General features: G+C 32.3%; 1 protein-coding gene and 1 non-coding gene across 2 annotated transcripts in view; one reads left to right on the top strand and one right to left on the bottom strand.

Annotated features, from left to right (window-relative positions):
- The first annotated feature begins 2,639 nt into the window (after positions 1-2,639).
- Positions 2,640-2,711, top strand: TRNAW-CCA (transfer RNA tryptophan (anticodon CCA)). Its single transcript has one exon. It is a non-coding gene; the product is annotated as a tRNA-Trp (tRNA).
- A 435-nt stretch (positions 2,712-3,146) lies between these two features.
- LOC118192370 (synaptotagmin-15-like) overlaps positions 3,147-19,832 on the bottom strand; it is a 150,558-nt gene continuing 133,872 nt past the window's right edge. Inside the window, exon 9 of the mRNA XM_035363317.2 lies at positions 3,147-11,601. Coding sequence (XP_035219208.1) covers positions 11,477-11,601 — 125 coding nt within the window. The 3' untranslated portion in view covers positions 3,147-11,476. The remainder of the gene's footprint in view (positions 11,602-19,832) is intronic.

Here is a 19,832-nt window from a genome sequence, read left to right as displayed (position 1 = left end):
AGAAATCAATCGATATGAGGTCGGCTGATCGCCATGGCCACAAAGCTGCAAAGTTACGGCAGACGACTATTTTCTGAAACGTTGTACACGTTGAAAACTTCTACTTCCGACAAAAGTTTATTCTATCTCCTGTTATCATTGGTTTTTTAGAATGCTTTTCATTGCATTTCTTTTACGTCGGCAATATTCGTCATAGGTATATCGTTCCAAAGCCATTTATGGTTTTTCAATGTACTAATCATTTTGCGAGGAAACAAGTGGATGTTGCCATTCGAAAGTTTCGAAATTTTTTCAATATAGCCGTAACTGTGAGAGCTCTGTTGTTTTAAATCAACACATTCTCGATCGCATATCTTCAAATCCCAACACCTAAAATTTCATTTCGCTTGGTGAGCTGATAGGCTGCTAGAGGTTTATATATTGTGAAAGTTTTCTTTATGAGCATCCTGTATTTCTTTGTGTTTCTGCAAATCGCGTCAATATTTAACTGCCATTATTTAGGTATGATGACCCAAAAGTAGTTCTAAGCCTAAATTTACATGTAACGTTTTAATTAGTGAACAGAATTTCTTTCTTTTTTTTTTTTTTTTTCTTTTTTACGCAGAAATTGCGAGCTATTATCGTTTCCAAAAACGAGAAAGACAGTATTTAATATCGGCAAATAAAAATGTATAATATAAACAATAATATTAAATGCTGTCGATATATAAATAGTTTTTTATACAAAGTATTATATAAAATACTTCGACAGTATTTAATATCGGTAAAAATTATTGTAAAAACGAGAGCGTCCGTATTCAATATCGGAGTAAAAAATATCTATGTCGGTAATTTTCAGGTGAATGTTTTCTTGCAGTTTCTGACTAGTGTCGTGGTTATTTGCCCAATTCGTGTATTTATTGGCTTTTAGGACCATCCTGTGGTACGTAGTATCCTGCATGTATGTTTCAATAATATTCAGCAATAATTTCGTGAATTACCATCGTTAGTTCGTTAGAAAAAAAAATTTAAGTCCGCTTTGTATGTTTGAGAATGGGGCATTGTTCATAAATGCCCCATTCTCAAACATACAAAGTTATTATTAGTTGTATATGTAATATTGAGCTGAAAAGGCGTTGAAAAATTGCAAAGTTAATGTACAATATATAATTTGCGAAAAGAAACATTGGGCTCTATTATGTCCTGAACTGTTGATAAGCAGATTCATTCAGAGACGTCTCACGCTGATGAAAATGTAACATTGTCTAACAAAAGCCAAGCAAAAATTCTTCTACAAACTCTGCTTGTGCCCATTATAACAAATGTGAAGAGATGAGAAGAAAAGTACGAGCTTTGTTTGAAACGGGATCGCATCGGTTGTATTCTTAAATCTACCGTAAACCAAATGGGGGCTGACTATTCAACGAAGTGAAAAGTTAATACATGTTTTGTTTGATGATATTAGCTCTAGAAACCAACACTAATGCTATAGAGTATTGGCGAGTAATTTAAAGAATTACTCTAGTTCTGGATCAGCAAGTTATTTGTGGGTAAATTCCTATAGTATTTAAGAACACTGAATGGTTGAAATGCAGAGTAAAGGCGTCTTACTAATGTAGAAAAAATCTCCACTTATAAAAACTTTTGATTGGAGCTGACAATGCTGGATATCTTTATGCTCAGCCTTCACTTTTGCGTTCTTTTTCTTTTTTGGTGTGTGTATGTGTTTACAATTTTTTTAGTCTGCACATTTTGCTTAAAAAGCATACGCATTTTTTTAAAAAAGTATTATTGATTTTTAAATTATATTAAACAATTTTTAGCACTTTTTCCTTACGTTTCTTTTATGTGATTTCATCCTTACAGCTTTATATCAATTGTAGAGACATTAGGTATTTTTGGAAGCTGGCAGGATGAAAAATTAGCATACGCCGTGGCCAGGAATCGAACCACGGATATCTGAAATACCGGCATAGCATGCAGATCCACTACACTAGGAAAGTACAATAAAAGCAGGAGAAATACCTTATACAATAAATTAATTATCAATTTTACAATATTAATAAACTTTTTTTTATCAATGGAATTTCCATAATGCCGATCATTTGCACGCATAATGCAGATTCGTCTATCGACAGCCAGGGCGTCAGTATCGATACCGTTAGGATCTCTTGGTCTAAAATATATTTAACTATAATTTGCCATACGAATTACGAAAGTTTTGTCGTAGTTTAATAATCTGTTATTACATGCTTAATGTTCATCTCAGACGCTAGTAGTTGTTAATTAAAATCTTGTTATTAGTTGTATAAAGCGGACGCTATGGGGAAAAGCGTCAAAAAGTGTAATAAGTACATGTTTCTACACACAAAACTTAATTAAATTAGTTTCATTATCATATGAGGCAAGAAATATCTTTTACTGCTAGCATATTTTACAATTATTCATTTTGACATTAGACGATACTCCGTCAAAGATATTTTATAAATGTTGATATCTGACATTTATAAAATGAGAAATGTAGAGATCATTCACTCTATTCTAACAATAAAACTGAATATCTTCTAATAATGCAAAAAAATATGGAAACTCGAACGAATCATGAAAACAGAAAAAAGCAAAAACTTAGTTTAAATACCATTATAATCATAAGTAAATGTGGCTCGGTGGCGCAACGGTAGCGCGTCTGACTCCAGATCAGAAGGTTGCGTGTTCAAATCACGTCCGGGTCAAAAAGCAATTTTTTTCTCTTTCCAATTTGACGACTTTTTTAAAAATTATTTTTACACACATTTCTTTTTTCAGGATTTTTACTATTAACTGAGAAACAGATTAACTTATTAGCACCGAATTTTGTAACAGTTTATTTTTAAATTTTAATTCGAAATTCATTTTAAAGCTATAGATTAATTATATAATTCTTTTAATTCTAAGAAGAAAATTATTTTTGATGTCTACTTTTAGAAAAATGACTATTTTTCAAAAAAGTGCTTGATTTTATCTTATAATACATTATTTATACTTACGTGGGTTCGTACAGTATAAACCTTTTACATTTCAAAAATAATTCTTGAGTCGCACGCAAGAGTCAGGTTTAGGTTATTTAAATAATAATTTATCACTTTAAGGATAACCTTTTTTTCTGAACAATTGTAACTGGCAGAAACTATTGTAATAATGTATCTTTATTTTTTCTAGCAAGTTTACATAAATTATTTGAACAATCACAAATACAGATTCAGAATTACACTCATATCTACATGAAATTAGCGTAAACTGTAGAATTTTGCAGCAATGGTTCATTTTTCACAATATAAAAGAAAAGAATTAAATAATTAATAACCAGACACTATTATGATATTCAAAAACCAGACACTACTATGATATTCAAACATTAAAGTGATTAACATACTCAAGAACAAAATACAGTAGAACTAATCACAAATTATTAATTTTACTAACTAATACAATCAAATTTCTTTACATATTATTTATTATATTTACATATTATTATGAAATTTCAAGTTATTGTTTTTCTTTATATTAATTACCATGTGAAATTAAATTTAAAAACATATAAATATATGTTTTAAAGTTCACCAATAGATGGCAGCACTACTGCTCTTGGTACTTCGTCGGAGAAGCGAAGGTGAACAATAAATAAAATTAATCGTAAATACTTTAGTTAGGTATTTGACATTTATATGTGGAAAGACCTCAGAAGAGCCCACAAATTAATGTTTTACCATTTTTAAAAATATAATACATTTATCATTCAAAACAGATTTTTTTCTTTGAATTATAAAGTTTAAAGATAAGGAGTACAGATGATTAAATTTCATACCTGTTTTAAATATAAAAAAGATTACGTATGAATATGAGACATCAAACATATATATTTGTATTAATACATCTATAAAAATTTACTATTTTAAGTTATAAAAAATTTGGCATACATAAATTAATAAAAACTACAATATTTGATCTTAGAAATACCTCTAATTATTTATTTAATAAAACAGGATACTTCCCTGAAAGTCATTAAACACTTAAAATTTCTAGTATTCCATAATACAACTGATAAACTATATACATAGAATTAACTTTTTTCAATTAAAAGAAAAGTGATAGAATGTATTAATATACGTTAATTTTTCAAATACAATGAATTAACTCTCATTAGTAAAACGTTTGACGAAACAACTCGTCCTTATATAATCTTATATTATATGGACATATATTCATCATACATAATACAATTTTAATCTCAGTATAACAACAACCTATGTCTGGGCCAAACTCTCATTTATATCGACCTTTCTGAAGATATGAGTAATGTAAAATGCGAATGTTTTATTCGGAAGTAGGTTCATTATTACAGATTACAGTTCATTATTACAGGCCATAAGGAATTATTACAGTTCATTATTACAGGCCATAAGGAAGTAAATTTAATCAATATCTGAGCATAAGTATAATTATCAGCAACTTTTCAACCGAAAATAAAAAAGAAGCAATCAAGCACAAAAACACTTTCTCTTTTTGTAATAAAAAGTCCACTAGTGTACAGGTATAACTGGGCTGCTGAACAGACTGCTAGGCTTTTTGTTGGCTTGTGCAAATTCTACAGTTTTTAAATTCTGGTTTCTTCTTAATTCTAATTTTAAGGCGGCAAGACTTTTAGAATTCAAAGTTCTGCCGCCCGATGAGGCTGTACTGCCTCTGGCACCTACCACTAATCGCAGCAATTCGATTCGGATTCAAATCATCGCGTACGGACTGATGGTCAGAGTGATTTCTTAGTATTAATTTACCATGTTTAATGTGAATATGAACCAGTTTTCCTTAGAAATGTTCTCAATAAAAATATAAATAAGCTATAAAATTGTTTTATAGAATTAAATCTATAAATTGCTTTGTCATAATTTGTAAAATTGTTTGCTTTGCCACAAACACATAAATTTTTGTAATAAGAAAAATTGAAAAATACACTCATTTAAAAGTTAAAATTTTTGCTTGTACGAAACAAATGTACTGACTTTATTAGAAACGAGATAGTTTTCAAGAACAGGTTCCAAATTTGGGCCTAATCTCATTTATGAAAAATTTTCAGCAATATTCCACACCAAACGATTTTGCTCAGAAATGTTGCTAAAATATGATTTGACGGTAATATACAAGTATGGTGTAATATAATCATATTCCTTCAATTATCTGGAAAGTCAAGCTAACCGCAAAGGTAATTCTAAAAACATAAAATAGTAGTATTTTCTCAATAGTTTATCTAGTATGTTCTAAAAATATGTAAATAAATAGTGTCATAAATTAAAAAAAAAAAAAAAAAAAAAAAAAAAGTAGCATTTTATTTCTAGAGTATCTAGCATGTTCTAAAAATAAATAAATAAAACATTTTTTTAATAGATTATCTCAGTAAGTTCTATCATTTTCACTTACTGCTTTCGCTAGTTTTAGCTTTAAAGGCAAATAAAGTTGATATTTAGATTATCATTAATTTTATAGATATATGCATTCTAGTTGAATCTTATCCCTGCCCCTTGTTCAACAAAATCACATTTAATTGTTACGTTTACTCCATACTTCGTTTAGAAAAAATTTTAAATTACGCAAAAATTAATTTGATTACCTGAAATTCCTCATATTATTCAAAACATACAAATTTCAGTTTGCAATTTGAATTCCCCCTCGCTTTCTCAATGTTTAAAAATCTTACCTCATAATAGTACTTTATACTGATATCTCCTTTTATAATTTTACATCATACCCTAATACATGGCGGTTATAATTAAAGTTCCACTTTGAAATGGTCATAAAAAGAAAACTACTGGACCAAATGGTTATCAAACTTGGTAACCGTGTAATGGAGGTCATGGGAATTTATTTTCCGCGAAAAAAAGAAAGTTCGAAACCTCACCACCATGGGTTGAATGGCGCTGTATACAATATTGTTAAACGAAATATGGGTCCGAATCTAATATAACCTTTCGTTACACGGGTTTAACATGTATACCCTCAAGAAATATTGACCTAAAAAAAACTACCATTTAAAGGGGTGAAAGGTAATAAAAGTTGAGTGCGCCATCCGTGTAGCGGAGAAATCCGTCCGTGAAACCCACAAGTTAGAGATTAGAAAATGTGAGATCGCTAATCACTTGCATTCTGGAAATCGTTCATGTTATCTACACAGTTCCATTGCATTCTCCTAAAGTCACCGTTTAGTGTGGTATGACAGCTAGTTTCATAATTGGACCATTTTTCTTTAAAGAGCAGTCGACAGCTGGACCTGTTACATGCACTGTGACTGCAGCTCGCTTAGCGTTAATGTTAAGACGTTTTGTGATACCTGAATTCAGCAACGTGGAATTTTAGAAACCATGAGTTTTATGCAGGTCGGGGCTGTACCGCACATGGTACACGTGTCACACAGTTATTTAGGAAACATTTCACGAATGAACGGATTATAGGCCGTCACCTCCTCACTTCTTGGTCACCAGACCTCAAACCCTGTGACTCTGGGCTATGGGATTATCTCAAAAGCACTGTTTATGGTGATAATATAAACAATTTGACGAAATTGAAAGATGATATACACCGAAATGTCCGTAACATTCATCCTGATATGCTAAGAGCTGCTGTTAAGAATGCAGTAATACGATTTAACTTACTTTCGAATAATGGTGGAGGCCACATTGAACATGCTTTGTAACATGTTTCAAAATCGATTAAACACATTTTAAACCGATGTCTTCATGTATCATTTCGTTTAACAATATTGCATACAGCACCTGTTCTTCCCTGGTGGTGAATTTTTTAACTTTTTATTTTTAGTGGGAAATAAATTCCCATGACCTCCTTTACACGATTGCCAAGTTTGATAACATTTGTGCCAATAGTTTTCCTTTTATGACCATTTCAAATTAGAGCTTTAATTATAACCACCCTACACATATTATATATATATGTGTGTGTGTGGGCCCATGGCCGGATTAAGTGTGGCCCTAAGTACTTAGATTTGTGTGCCCCTACATATGTTTAAGCCAGATTTTTTCTTTATTCTTCCCTTTCTCACTTTTTATTTAATTGCACTATACATTCCAAGCTAAAAAAGCAACGGGAAAATTTTTGGTGTCTCCTTTTAAATATCTAAGGACTTTTTTGCAGTGCTCTCTTTTCTTGATGCCCTAAGCATGTGCTTATATTGCTTAAAGTTTAATCCAGCCGTCAATAACCTCATACCCCCATAGACAAATTTTATCTCTGTAGGATTTACTACTGATATTCAAATTGAATTATAATTAGGAAAGCAAGAATTACTAACGAATAGCTTAATTTACTGCTTTTATATTTTTGCTATCAAAATGAGTTGCTACTTGAATAACAATAACAATATAATAGACATTCGAAAACAGAATAAATAATATAAATATGAATATTAACAAAACATTAAAGTTAATTTTACGAAATAATTAAACACATGCATATAAAATACTTGAAATAAAAAATAATTATTGCTCATGCAATAACTGGGCCACTACATACTGCAGATTCAAGTTTCCCTGTTTTTTGGAATTGTTTATCCAAGCACTTGGGGGCCTGCATTTATCTGGAACGCATTTTGCTCCAAATCAAAAGTGATAGAAACAAAATCTAACATTTGGATCATAAAGTTTACGAGATCGTGAGCGGGAATTACGTGAATCCGAATCCCTGTGTCTTGATCGAATGGTTATTTGATCAATTTTTTGTTCAAGAGAGGCAAGTTTTTGCAACAAATCATTTACGGGAACGAAAGAGGCGTTAGCACTAAATGCTTCTGGTTTCTGATACATATCACTAATTTTATCTGCCACAGACGCTAACTTGCCTTCATCTTCATCACTAATAATATTACATCCGTAATAGCAACCGATATCATTTTCTACAAAATTGCCTTGATTTAATGTCACCAAGCTCAGTACCAGTAATCAAACGTTAATCAGTATATTTTCACTTTCCTTAAATAAATGTAGTAATCTAGTTTTAGCATCCGAATATTTTGTGGCACTTTCGTTCATTACAATATCCCAAATAATTTCGACGAACTTAGGTTCAAGTTGTGAAACTAAATAATTAAATTTCGTTTCTTCTGAAACGCTATTACTGATTTTAAACTGCGCTTTCACTTGAAAAAAAAAAAAAAAAAAAAATTTTTTTTTTTGTTCGCCTTATCAACCCCAAAATGAGGTATTTTTACACTCACCTTATGAAATTCCCGCGACTGCATCGATTCGAGTCATTTGTTGTCATTTCAAAAATAAAACAGGGTCACCAATATGTAGTCTTGCCTACTGATATTCAAACGGAATTATAATTAGGAACAGGAAGAATCACAGGAACAAGAAGTTTACTGCTTTTATTTTTTAGCTATCAAAATGAGCTGCTACTTGAATAGCAATAACAATAGAAACATTCGAAAACAGAATAATCAGGAATCGCTACTAGTTGCCATTCAGCGTAAAAGAAACATAAAATAAACATGAATAACTACTTGTTGCCATTCAGCGCAAAAGAAATATAAATGTGAATATTAACAAAACGTTAAAATTAATTTTACGAAATAACTAAACACATGCAAAAATATAAAATCGTTGAAATAAAAAATAATTTTTACTCATGCAATAACTGGGCCACTAAACCTCAAACTACTATTTATTTCTTTGCTTTTTATCTTCAGTTTCGATCAATAGATGGCGTCACAATTATTGAAATTAATTTTCATCTTGCGTTATTGTTTTGCTACTCATGCAATGAAATTTAACGCAACAGTGGCAAATATCTTAAAAAAAAAAGGGTTCGTATTATGTTCTCTCGAAATGACTTTAACTTCTATTGATGACGAAACTTCTATTGATGTAAATTTAAAGCTAACTTACGATATGCATAATCAAACTGGCTTGCCCCACTTATTAACTGTTAATAATAAAGAATTAAATAAACCGAAATCAAAATATGTATTTTAGATTTTTATTAGCATTCGTATGAAACTTTGTGAACGAATAAAGTTACAGTCTTTGTAAAATTAAAATTTTATTTATTATCTTTTTATTTTATAAAATCATGTAAATGAAAATTTTCCAAAAGCTTTTTTCTTTATGTTGTTGTTGAATAAAATATAAATAATACGTTATGTTTTATTATAATTTTTTTTTATATTTTTGGATATAAGTCCGCAATTAGAGTTTCTGTTAGAAACCAAAGCATTAAAAATTCGCTATTGTATTTAGTAATTGCCAAAATTCAACGTTAAGTGAATTAATTTCAGTGTGAGAGAAGATCAAGGTATTTTATGTTCTTAAGAATGAAAAGGGAAAATTAAGTGCCTTTACTAGGGATATAGTACTAAAATTTTAACAAATACAACATATTAATATAAATAGTTCGTGGAAAAAGACCGTGTAAACAGTAATCAGATTGAAAATAGACAAAATGTTTCTCAGAATCATAACAGACAAGCAAATAATTAAGTTAGCTAGGTAAAACCTGAAAAAGTGGGAAATATAGCCCGGAAAAACATGGAATTTATTTCCTCTTCTCTTCTTCTTTTTTTTTTTTTTTTTTTTTTTTTTTTGCCTTATATAGGATTTAAGTTGGCACGTGTGCTGTTGCTAACATGTAATAAAGTTTGTTTTAATTTCGAAATCATATTCAAACATTTTTGGAAAAAAAAAATTTTTCCAAGAGAACAAGTGTATTTAAATGTTATTTATGATACTTTTTAAATATAAGGTACAAAAAACGTTTACTTAACATCCTCTATTCGAAGCACTCAAAGACAAGAAAAGACGTTGTTTTTGTTTCGCAGTCGTTTTGGTTGGTGATGCAACAACTATACACACCTTGCCCTTCAAATCATTAACTAGACCCTTTTTTTAAAGGTTGAATCACATATCGTATCATTCAAATGCATTACCTTTCATTAAGCAAAATATTTTTATCAAAAATAATCTAAACTCTAATAAATAAACATTTTTTAATTAATTATCTTCTAAAAAATTTCCATTTTGAATTAAGTAAAATTTAAAGAATGATGTTGGAGTAATGTTAATAACTTCACATAACAATTTTTAATATTATATCCACTTATGCATTTATTACCTGTGCATTTCTATTATAAAATGGTTTTAGTACACAATTATTTTTCATAAAACATTAATGAGCAGAAATCGACATTTGCGTTTGATTTAGATTTGGCAGGTGTTTTATAATAACCTTGATTTGTGTGACATTCCACAAAAATTAACAATAAAGTGCAAATTTAAGGACTTGAGTTATGCGATTGTAAAATTTTCAAAATTATTCCTTTCCATAATGTTTAAAAATTGAATTTTAATACTTTATTACATTACTAGCATCTCATCAATTAAAAAAAATGAAAGCTATTCAAAGAGTATAAAACGAATGAAATTATTTACATCAAAAACTGCACTTACTTATTTTTTCTGAGATCATGATAAATATAAACAACTGTTTGAAAGCTTTTTTCCCTAATTAAATAGGCCCACCAGCGGCCGAGCGATAATGTCGCTGAACACTGGTAGTTCGGTCCGAGGTTCGAATCCCGCGAACGGGCTGGCTGCATGGGTGTTTTCGTGGTTTTCCCCATGTGTAACGTGTATACGAGCCAGTTTCCCTTAGAAAGTCCTCCACGAAAGGCATCCCTCCCCTTAGGCAGATAGCCCTAGTGTGCTTTGCCATAATTAAATACACCAACACCCTAATTAAATACTATCAGCGATAAATCCGATTAAAATTTATTATTTTCACTATAAGTTCCGATACAAAGTACTGCAAATAAAATTCAAGTATAAAATTTAGTCTTTAGTTGTAACGAAACATATTTAAAAAATACCTGATTAATGTCTGGAAGTAATATGGGAAATATAAAATTGCTACTAGTCTTGGGATGTTTGACTAGTAATGATCAATTTGGTAATTTGGTCAAATATTACCAAACTGAGGTAATATTTGCTCGGTATATAAGCAAATATTACCGAGACATCATTTGAGAGAAATTAAATGGAAACATTAATGAGCCTGTTTTTTAAATTGAATTTAACCTCCTTTAAATGAGATAAGAATCCGTGACTTTATTTTAATAACATTAGTATGATGAATATTTTAAAAATATTATTATTATTCATTCTTTATTTCAATAACATAGTTATCACTAGAAAACAATAGCAGTGTATAATTATTAATCAATATTATATCCATTAAGTTACTAATAGAATATAACTTTCCAATAACTTGAGCCTTAAGATAGTCAATATTTTTAAAGATATTATCTTTATACAAACTTATAGCTAAGTTAGATATAGTTATTCAAAAGCAATACGAGAAAACAATCAAAGCAAATAAAAGATGAATACATCCAGCGACTTCCAAGCTAAAATTGCTGTCTGTGAAACAACGGTAAATCTTTAATGAGGTGTCTATAACTTCAGGTGAGTTTGTGCCAGTACCTAATCTGCTTGTGACCAGCTGTCATAGCCTCGTCCCAATGTTCTAGACCTTTTCCTCTGGAGAACATGTATGGGCCAACGACTACTCTACCAAGGCAGCGATCTAAAAATAAAAGTAAAAACACGATATTATGATGAATAAACATAATTCTTCTGAGGTCAGTTTACTTTGACACCCAAACCATAAATACTCTAAGCAACTTTGTGATTTTTCAGCAACGTATATTATTGTAGCAGTGTGAAATAAAGTTGCTTTATATACTGAGTTATATTTAAAGAAGAAAATTTATCAAACGCATGTAACTTTTAATATTTATATACCTTTTCTTCAATAGGTCTGTAAAGTAAAAATCTTTTGGTCGATTAAATATACTCATTTTTAAAAAATAATGGATGGACTAGTCGAATCATAGAACCGCGAATTTACAGAAAGATTCAAGATCCAAAAATTTGAATCTTCTCGCTTTTTGGATCTTCCGAATCCTGATCTGAAAACGGTCAAGCAGTTTAGTTTAGCTTGTATTAAAAATTATTTTATGTCCAGAACTCATTAAAACAAGTAATATAAAAAAATAAAGTCTATTCTTACTTGGGTCAACAAAGATAAATTTTATTTTAGTTACTTTTTATCAACATAATTAAAATTTTTCCGTTTCTAATTTACGAAGGTGCTGTACCATACATCATATCTTTAGTTACGATAAATAGGAATAAATAAGCAGGAATTGACTTAAATATGTGAAAAAACTGTATCATCCACTACAAGTTTAAAAAAATATATTTGAACTTGAGTGGATGAATAAAAAGTTTTTTATTAACGACTGGAAATTTGAATAAGATATAAGGAGAGTGTGAGCTAATAGTAGGAATTTAAAAAGGCCCTCACTCGTCAGAAGTGTTAAAACGGCCGGTAGCGGTGTTCAAATCATGGCGAACGAGTTGGTTGCATGGAATTTCCATTTTTTCCCTACGGGACAATTTTCCTTTAGAAAGTCCTGCATGAAAGTTTTCGTCTCTTCAGGCTAATAGTTGTCATATGCTTTGCCATATTCTAATAATTAACCAATTTCATTATACCCTCTACCATAATTTGCGGGAATTTTCGAGTAACTAGGGTGCTGCGCTTTTTCACAATTTCTCGAAACTATCTAATCTTCCTGATAATTCTGAACATTAGATAGTCAACTAATAGTGCAATTCTCAGCCACCATCCTCGTCACCAGCACAGCCCCTGTATGCTCTGTACCTGTAGTGAACTAATTTTATCTTAAGTCAGCTTATTCGGCTTTTCTTATTCCCTGTATATATTTATCTCCTATATATTATTTCCGTCAGCGGGGCTACCTGGCCGATATGCTAACTACCCAGTGGACCGGCTGCCTCGCTGTCGGTGGAAAGAAAGAAAGTCAACTAATAGTATCTTTTAGATGTTTCTAGCGAGTCATGCCACGGTGTATAAGCATTGCCTCTCACACTTCGCTCTAGCTGTGTACGAAGTGAATTACTCAGCAACGGTTGCTCAACTTTGAAATGATAATTGAATTTTGAGCTACATTCAAACACTCTTCTCAGCTTGTGTTCGGAAAATGAACCATAAGATTTAAGTGTTATAATTACGCACTAGATCTTCTAAATTTCATTTATATCTTTTTTAGTAAATACAAATGCATCTCTGAAAACCCTACTGCAAAGTTGGTAAAACGCAGATTTCTAAAATTTCTTTAATTAAACATTTTGACATTAAGTAAAAGCTCTTTGTCTTTTCTTTTTCTTCTTATTTAAAGGATTCTTGAGTCCAAGATTTGAAAGATATGAGAAACATTAGGATTTGTCTAGGATTCTTCAGGAAATTTAGGATTCCTATCGCCTCTAAATAATCATAATAGAGAGTTATGTGCTGTAATAAATTCAGGCACTCTAGAATAACGGAGTAATAAATGCACTAATGTCGAAAAGTGAAGTATAAACATATGTTACCGTGAAAGACCGAAATTGGAGAATGCCGACTTTCACCGGAGAATGTCAACATTCACCAAATACGTCGGTGAAAGATCGAATATTGCATTACATTCTTGTACATTCGGACCCCCATGTCGTGTATGTCGACAATCACAGATATGTTCTGGTGTAGGTCGAAAAGAGAGTCATAAAGTGTCATAATAGTTTAAGTTGTTGCAATAAATAAGATTTGAATTACATAATTTAGTAAGTTTTTTATTACTACTATTTTATTTTCTCATTTAGAACGTACTGTATAATTAAGTAAGTTTTTAACTTTATAACTGTATATTATTTAACTGTATAATTAAGTAAGTTAATTATTTTTCTTTCTCATTATGAATGCACTATGTGTTTTAAGTTCTTATTCTAAGTCTCAAGTGTGTTTTTTCGCGACTGAATTACGGAGAAGAAAATATAATATTCTTATATGTTCAACATTCACCATTAGTACAAGTTGAATGTCGACATTCACCAGTGTAAGTCAGAAATAAAAGTATTTGGAAAATATTCCAGACATACGTAAGCGATTATGTGAATGTTGACGTTCACGGGTGAAGGTCGACATTCTACAGATTCCGGTGTTTCACCGTAACATATGTTTTATAAAAAGCAATAAATTTCAAATACATTCCGAGAAACAAATAATCAGCTTAGATTAAATTTAAATTCATAAAATGCATATTCATAGATTTACATAGAATTTGCGGCTCTCAAATCCTTTGTTACTAGAGTGAATACAAGTTTAACTAAAAGCTCAACAGAAAACTCTTTGCAATTTATAGGGCAATTTATTTTCAATCGAGCAACTATTACAAATGCAGATATTACAGTTTTTCAGCATGATTAATCGAAATTTTCAAAGCATGATATTCTAAGGATTTTTTCGGTACATTTTCTCCATGTTTTTTAAACGTCAACGGAAACGAATGAATAATGGAGAGTTTTTCCAATTTCATCTTCCTTCGGTTGGGAATTTTTTGTAAAATTTCTACATTTAATAGAGCATAATGCACATATACATAGTATATAACTGCATTTCATCAATATGCAGTCCTTTAAAGTAATTTTCATTCTTAAGAAAAATAACAATTTCGAGATGAAATTTATATTTAGGCAAAATTTAACCTTAAATTGATGTTAGTTTTGTTAAAAATATTAGCTAGGGTAAAATATATATTTTTCTTTCTGAAATCAATTTCTGTTTGAAGCTAAATTTCGCCTAAATTTAAATATTTTTTTTATTCCTTTGAGGAATTAAATATACCAATTTCAATCTTCTTTAATTCAAGCAACTTTTTTTAAATTTATGTTTACAGAAAGTCTTAGCGAAATCTTATTTTCAGGGAGCTGCATTTACGATCTTTCATTCCTCTAACGAGTAAATTTTGAAGCTTTCAGCAACCACCCAAGAGAACTATTTTTTCTCTCTTCTCCATGATTATTCTGTGAACCTGTAGTTGCACAGAATCTTCAAGGTAAGAAAGGAGCTTTATCTAGCTTCTAGTGTGATCGTAAACCAGCTATAATATTTGGTAGAGATGTCACGTCCGTCGTTTAACGAAGGACAAGAACTGCAGCTCTGCATTTAACAACACAAACCTTCGAAGGAAAAAATTTTCTTAAACTCTTTGTTGAGATATATTTTGGGGCAATTCGTTGTTTTGTAGACATTGTTACTTTCGTTCTTAGAAAAGTGTCGGATGATATTTCCTAAAACACAAGATAGAAAAGATTTTTTATTAAATTTTTCACGGTGGAATATACTGAATTTATATTGTAAATTTAACCGAATGGGAAGATATTTCTAAAACATGGCGAAACTAAATTTCATAAAAGTACAAACACTATGTCATATTCTTTTTATATTTAGAACTATTTCTTTCGGATATAAAAGTAGTTTTTTATACATTTTTACAAGCTTCTTTTTTATTTCCCTTCTTGGTGTATAAGCATTGCCTCTCACACTTCCAGATAAAGATAATATTAATAGATAAAGATAATATTAATCTTAGTTTTAATGCGGCGCACCAGCGGCCGAACGGTAAATTCGAAGAATAATGGTAGTTTGACCTGGGCTTTATTCCAGACGAACGGGCTCGTAGCATATGCCTTTCCATGGTTTTTCTCATGTGTCACGTGGTTAGGAGCCAGTTTTCATAGAAGAGTCTTCCATGAAGGCATCCATTTTTTCAGGCAGAAAGCCCTCATGTGCTTTGCCATAATAAATAAACAAACTAACTTTTTAATGCTTTTAGTACGATTGGAGCATCTAGAAAAGTCCAATAAAAGTAACTAGCCGGATTAGCAACAACAATATACGAGACACTCACAACTAGCATTATGAAACAGACGTTGTTGAATAAAGAATCTTATTAGTAATAAAAATATTAATAAAATAGAATAATTCTCACATACTGCTAATGAGTACCCACACATTTATATTCACTCAATAAAGCAATCCATCATTTTATTGCCAGTTTATTTGTTTATTTTTATTTCGTGCAATCTCAATAGCTCTCATTCTATAAAATCTTAATATGACTGAAGAGACAGTTCAGATTTATCGTAATATAGTTGAAACAGTTCGAAGATATGATATCATATAGATAGGGTGATTCGCTACTAGACCGACAAACTTGTGTGGGGGGTACATACACGACTCGGAATCACAAAGGAATGCAAATGCCGTAGTTGTGAGCTATGGTGCAAAGAAGCAGAGGGAAAGAAACAGAAACAGCAAGATATTAATGGGACCGAAAACATTCGATTGAAAAATAATACAAGTGTTTGAAACTACTACAACAGATGTTTGAAATTACGAACAGAAGTCGTCTGGCAGGCCTGACAACGGCGCTGCATGGAATTCTTTACGTTCTGAAAGATTCTTGACATGTCACGTATCTTCCCGGCAGCTATAGATATTCGAGTGACGAGGTCTCAACTGAAGGAACGGGTGTCTCTTACATCCGTTCCTTCAGATGAACTCTTCATGTGGCCCCAGGAGAAGAAGTCCATACATGATAGCTACGGTGATGTGGCAGGCCAATAAACCGGGCCAACATGACCTACCCACCGCTGTCCAATGATTATGTCGAGCTGTCGGCAGACGTCATTCGTGTAATGTGGAGGAGTCTTGTCATGCTGGTACCACATGGAGCGGCGCAACGACAGAGGAACATGTGCTGCGGGCAGGACTTGCTACAAGAAGACCAGGTATGCCCTACCGTCCAAAGGACGGGGCAGAAGGTACGGTCCAATGAGGCAGTTTCCAAGAATCCAGGCCCAAATAGTGACCAAGACTCTTGAGCTTTACGTGATTGCGTACGATAAGGTTTCGCTCACACATAAGCGTTATGCTGATTGAAGGCACCTTAACGTGTAAAGTATGCTTCATCCGCGAACAATACGGACGGAGCAAATGCGCTGTCTGTAGCACTGTGTTGCAGAAACCATGTAAAAACGTCCTTTGGAGTGGGTAATCCTCAGACTCTAATAACTGGACGCGATGACTGTGGTATGCGCTCATTTGGTTTGCTGCGAGTAACCTCCAGACAATGGATTAAGGTAAACTCACTTGTTGGGCTACCTCTCGAGTACTCGTACCTGGATTGTCTTCTGCCAGACGTGCCTCCTCATTGGCAGGTGTCTTGGTCGTTTGCTGTCGACTCATTGCAGCTTTCATTAAACAACCAGTCTCACGTAAGCTTCTGTTCACAACTCCGAAGGTCGTGTGATGTGGAGCACACCTGCTATGGTCACGTTCTTAGTACATGCGCCGAGCGGCGTGCCCGTTACAATTCGCAGCTCCATACACAATCAGCATGTCGACCAGTTCATTGTTTGAAGACGCGTTCATCCTACTACCTCGGGAAACGGATCGCAAATGACAACTTTCAGCAGGATCGCTGTTCACACAACCTTCCGTTCAGCGCAAGACTTCCAGAATGTAAGGAATTTCATGCAGCGCCGCTGTAAGTCCTTCCTAACGACTTCTGATCGTAATTTCGACACCTGTTGTAGTACAACTTTTCAATAAAATGTGTTTTATCCCATTAATGTGTTGCTGTTTCTGTTCTTTCTCTCTGGTTCTTTCCACTATAGCTCGCAACTACGGTATTTGCGATCTTGCATTCCTATGTGATTCCGTGTCATCTCTGTACCCCCTACACATCCTGCAAGTTTGTCGGTCTGGTAGCGAATCACCCTGCATAATGTGTGATAAGGTCGCATAGAGGGTCTTGGTCTAAGATGAATGATTTCAGATTACAAAACTACCATTTTCGGTGGCGAAATCCTGGTGCAATGAGGCGCCTTTATTAATGATTCCGGTTGCAGCCTCAAAGGTAACTCCGATGGACAAATAGATAAAAGAAGTCTTTTCATCAGGGTCAGGAGATGGACACCTTTGTTGTACGAGTGGAGGAATTTTTCCCCACCGGGTATTCAGCACGTGTAAAAGACAAAGTAAGATATAAAAGATGGTTTCCTGAGAAGAGAGGGGAATAGAAATACGATCATTTATAAAGATTTAAAAATTAACCCAATACCGGAACAGATCCTAATGGATGCTCACAACTTTTTTGAGGAAAATGGAGAATTCGCCAGTCAATACTTTGAGAGAACTTACGAACTATGATCCCACTGTGGGAAGCGTAGTGAAACGACCTAGGTCAATTCACCACAATGTAAAGTGGTAGCTGTAAATATGTATATAGTTGTATCCAACTTATCTCATTTTATTCAAGTATTTAATCAAGCATTTAATCCTAGTATTTATCCAAGTATTTAACCAAGATTTTCTTCGTGTTTGTGAATTTGTGTTTGTGTTTACTACTAAGAATATGGACTTAGTGCCTGTACAGGCAAAGACTTTTAGTGTTATTTGTACAGAGTGTAAATAATTGAATTACCACTGTGGATCCAAACGTATTGGCTAGTACCGGTCACGTGATACTCATACCCTGATTTCTCAAGAATTAGATATTCTCTCGAATCTCTCACTAAACAGTTTTATGCTCTTCAGTCAGGACTCAGGTGATTTTCATGACTTAAAAATTGAAATTTTTGCTACTATGTTAGTGTACGCCACCTTGACTTTGCTACCTTAAAGCTCTGATTGCCTGATCTCTCAGACTCTTATTTTCGCCTTCGGGTGAGTGGCGTGATAGCGCCCTAAATTTTTCTACAACCGTGAATGGCCGTATGGCAAGTTAGAATGATCAGGTTTAAACTCTAAGAAGTTGATGCCTGTAGTGAAAGTAAAGCATAAGCATAAGAGAGGGGACTTCTTTCCTGCTAGAGCTATGGGCATGTTGGTCCGTTAGAACTACTTCTCCTCGTGTATAATGCGATAGAGTATTTTTGCTGTTAAACAAAATTCTGAAATTAGGGGACTAAATATATAGAAGTCCTTACTGTCAAGATATGCAATTATTAATGTTGAGTTTGAAGTTCATTTCAACTCTCGATTGCAACCCGGGGTTTGTGTAGTGGTTTCGGCTACTACACTGCAAATGCATTTAGTACTAATATACTTTCTGTTTATGTTTTATAATTTGTATACTCTTACGTAGAAAAATTTTGATATAAATAATTTAAACTTGTAAGATATCTAATTCTTTTGGTACTGGACGAAATTAAAAACCCAAAATTTAGAACAGCCGTATCGGACGATTAAACTCAAACCATTAAATTAATCTTTTATAGCAAAGTAAAATAAGATGTTATATTTTCCAATGCTTTGGTATTAAAATCTATAATAAATACTTTCTCGATAGTGAAAATTCGTTTCAACTCAAAATCTGGAATAGCTGTCTCTATACCTTGTGAAAATGTCTACTATGCCATTCTTTGAAAACGGTAAGCATATAAAATATTAATATTCCCTGTTTAAGAAAAGAGTAAGAGCAATGGTGAAAAGGATACATGGTGGAAAAGAAGGTATACTCTATGCCAAGTCTTAAATCATATTAATTAAATTTCATAATACAAATACCTCAAAATACTAGACAAGAAGAATTACCACATGCTAGATCTGTGGTTTTCAACCTTCTTTTCCACCATGTATCCTTTACACCATTGCTAAACGAACATTCCCCTCATAACAAAACTCGAAAAATGCATATGCATTTATTTAAATTTACATTATTTTCTAAATAGATTTCATAAACTAAAACAAGAAAAGTCTAGAAAATGTTAATAAATACCAAAACTTGAGAATAAAAGTAGTTCATATTCATGAAATAAAATTAAATGCTTAACAGATAAATGAAAAGCTGAGCGCATTTTCCCCTGAAACTGTTCCCTCTGGTTGAGAACCAGTGTGCTGGATCA

Source organism: Stegodyphus dumicola, chromosome 5, assembly GCF_044657685.1.
Source record: "Stegodyphus dumicola isolate Sdum_Otavi_A_Nest chromosome 5, ASM4465768v1".
Classification (NCBI taxonomy): Eukaryota; Metazoa; Arthropoda; class Arachnida; order Araneae; family Eresidae; genus Stegodyphus; species Stegodyphus dumicola.
Note: the sequence above shows the minus strand (reverse complement) of the source record. Positions and strands in the feature narration are given on the sequence as shown.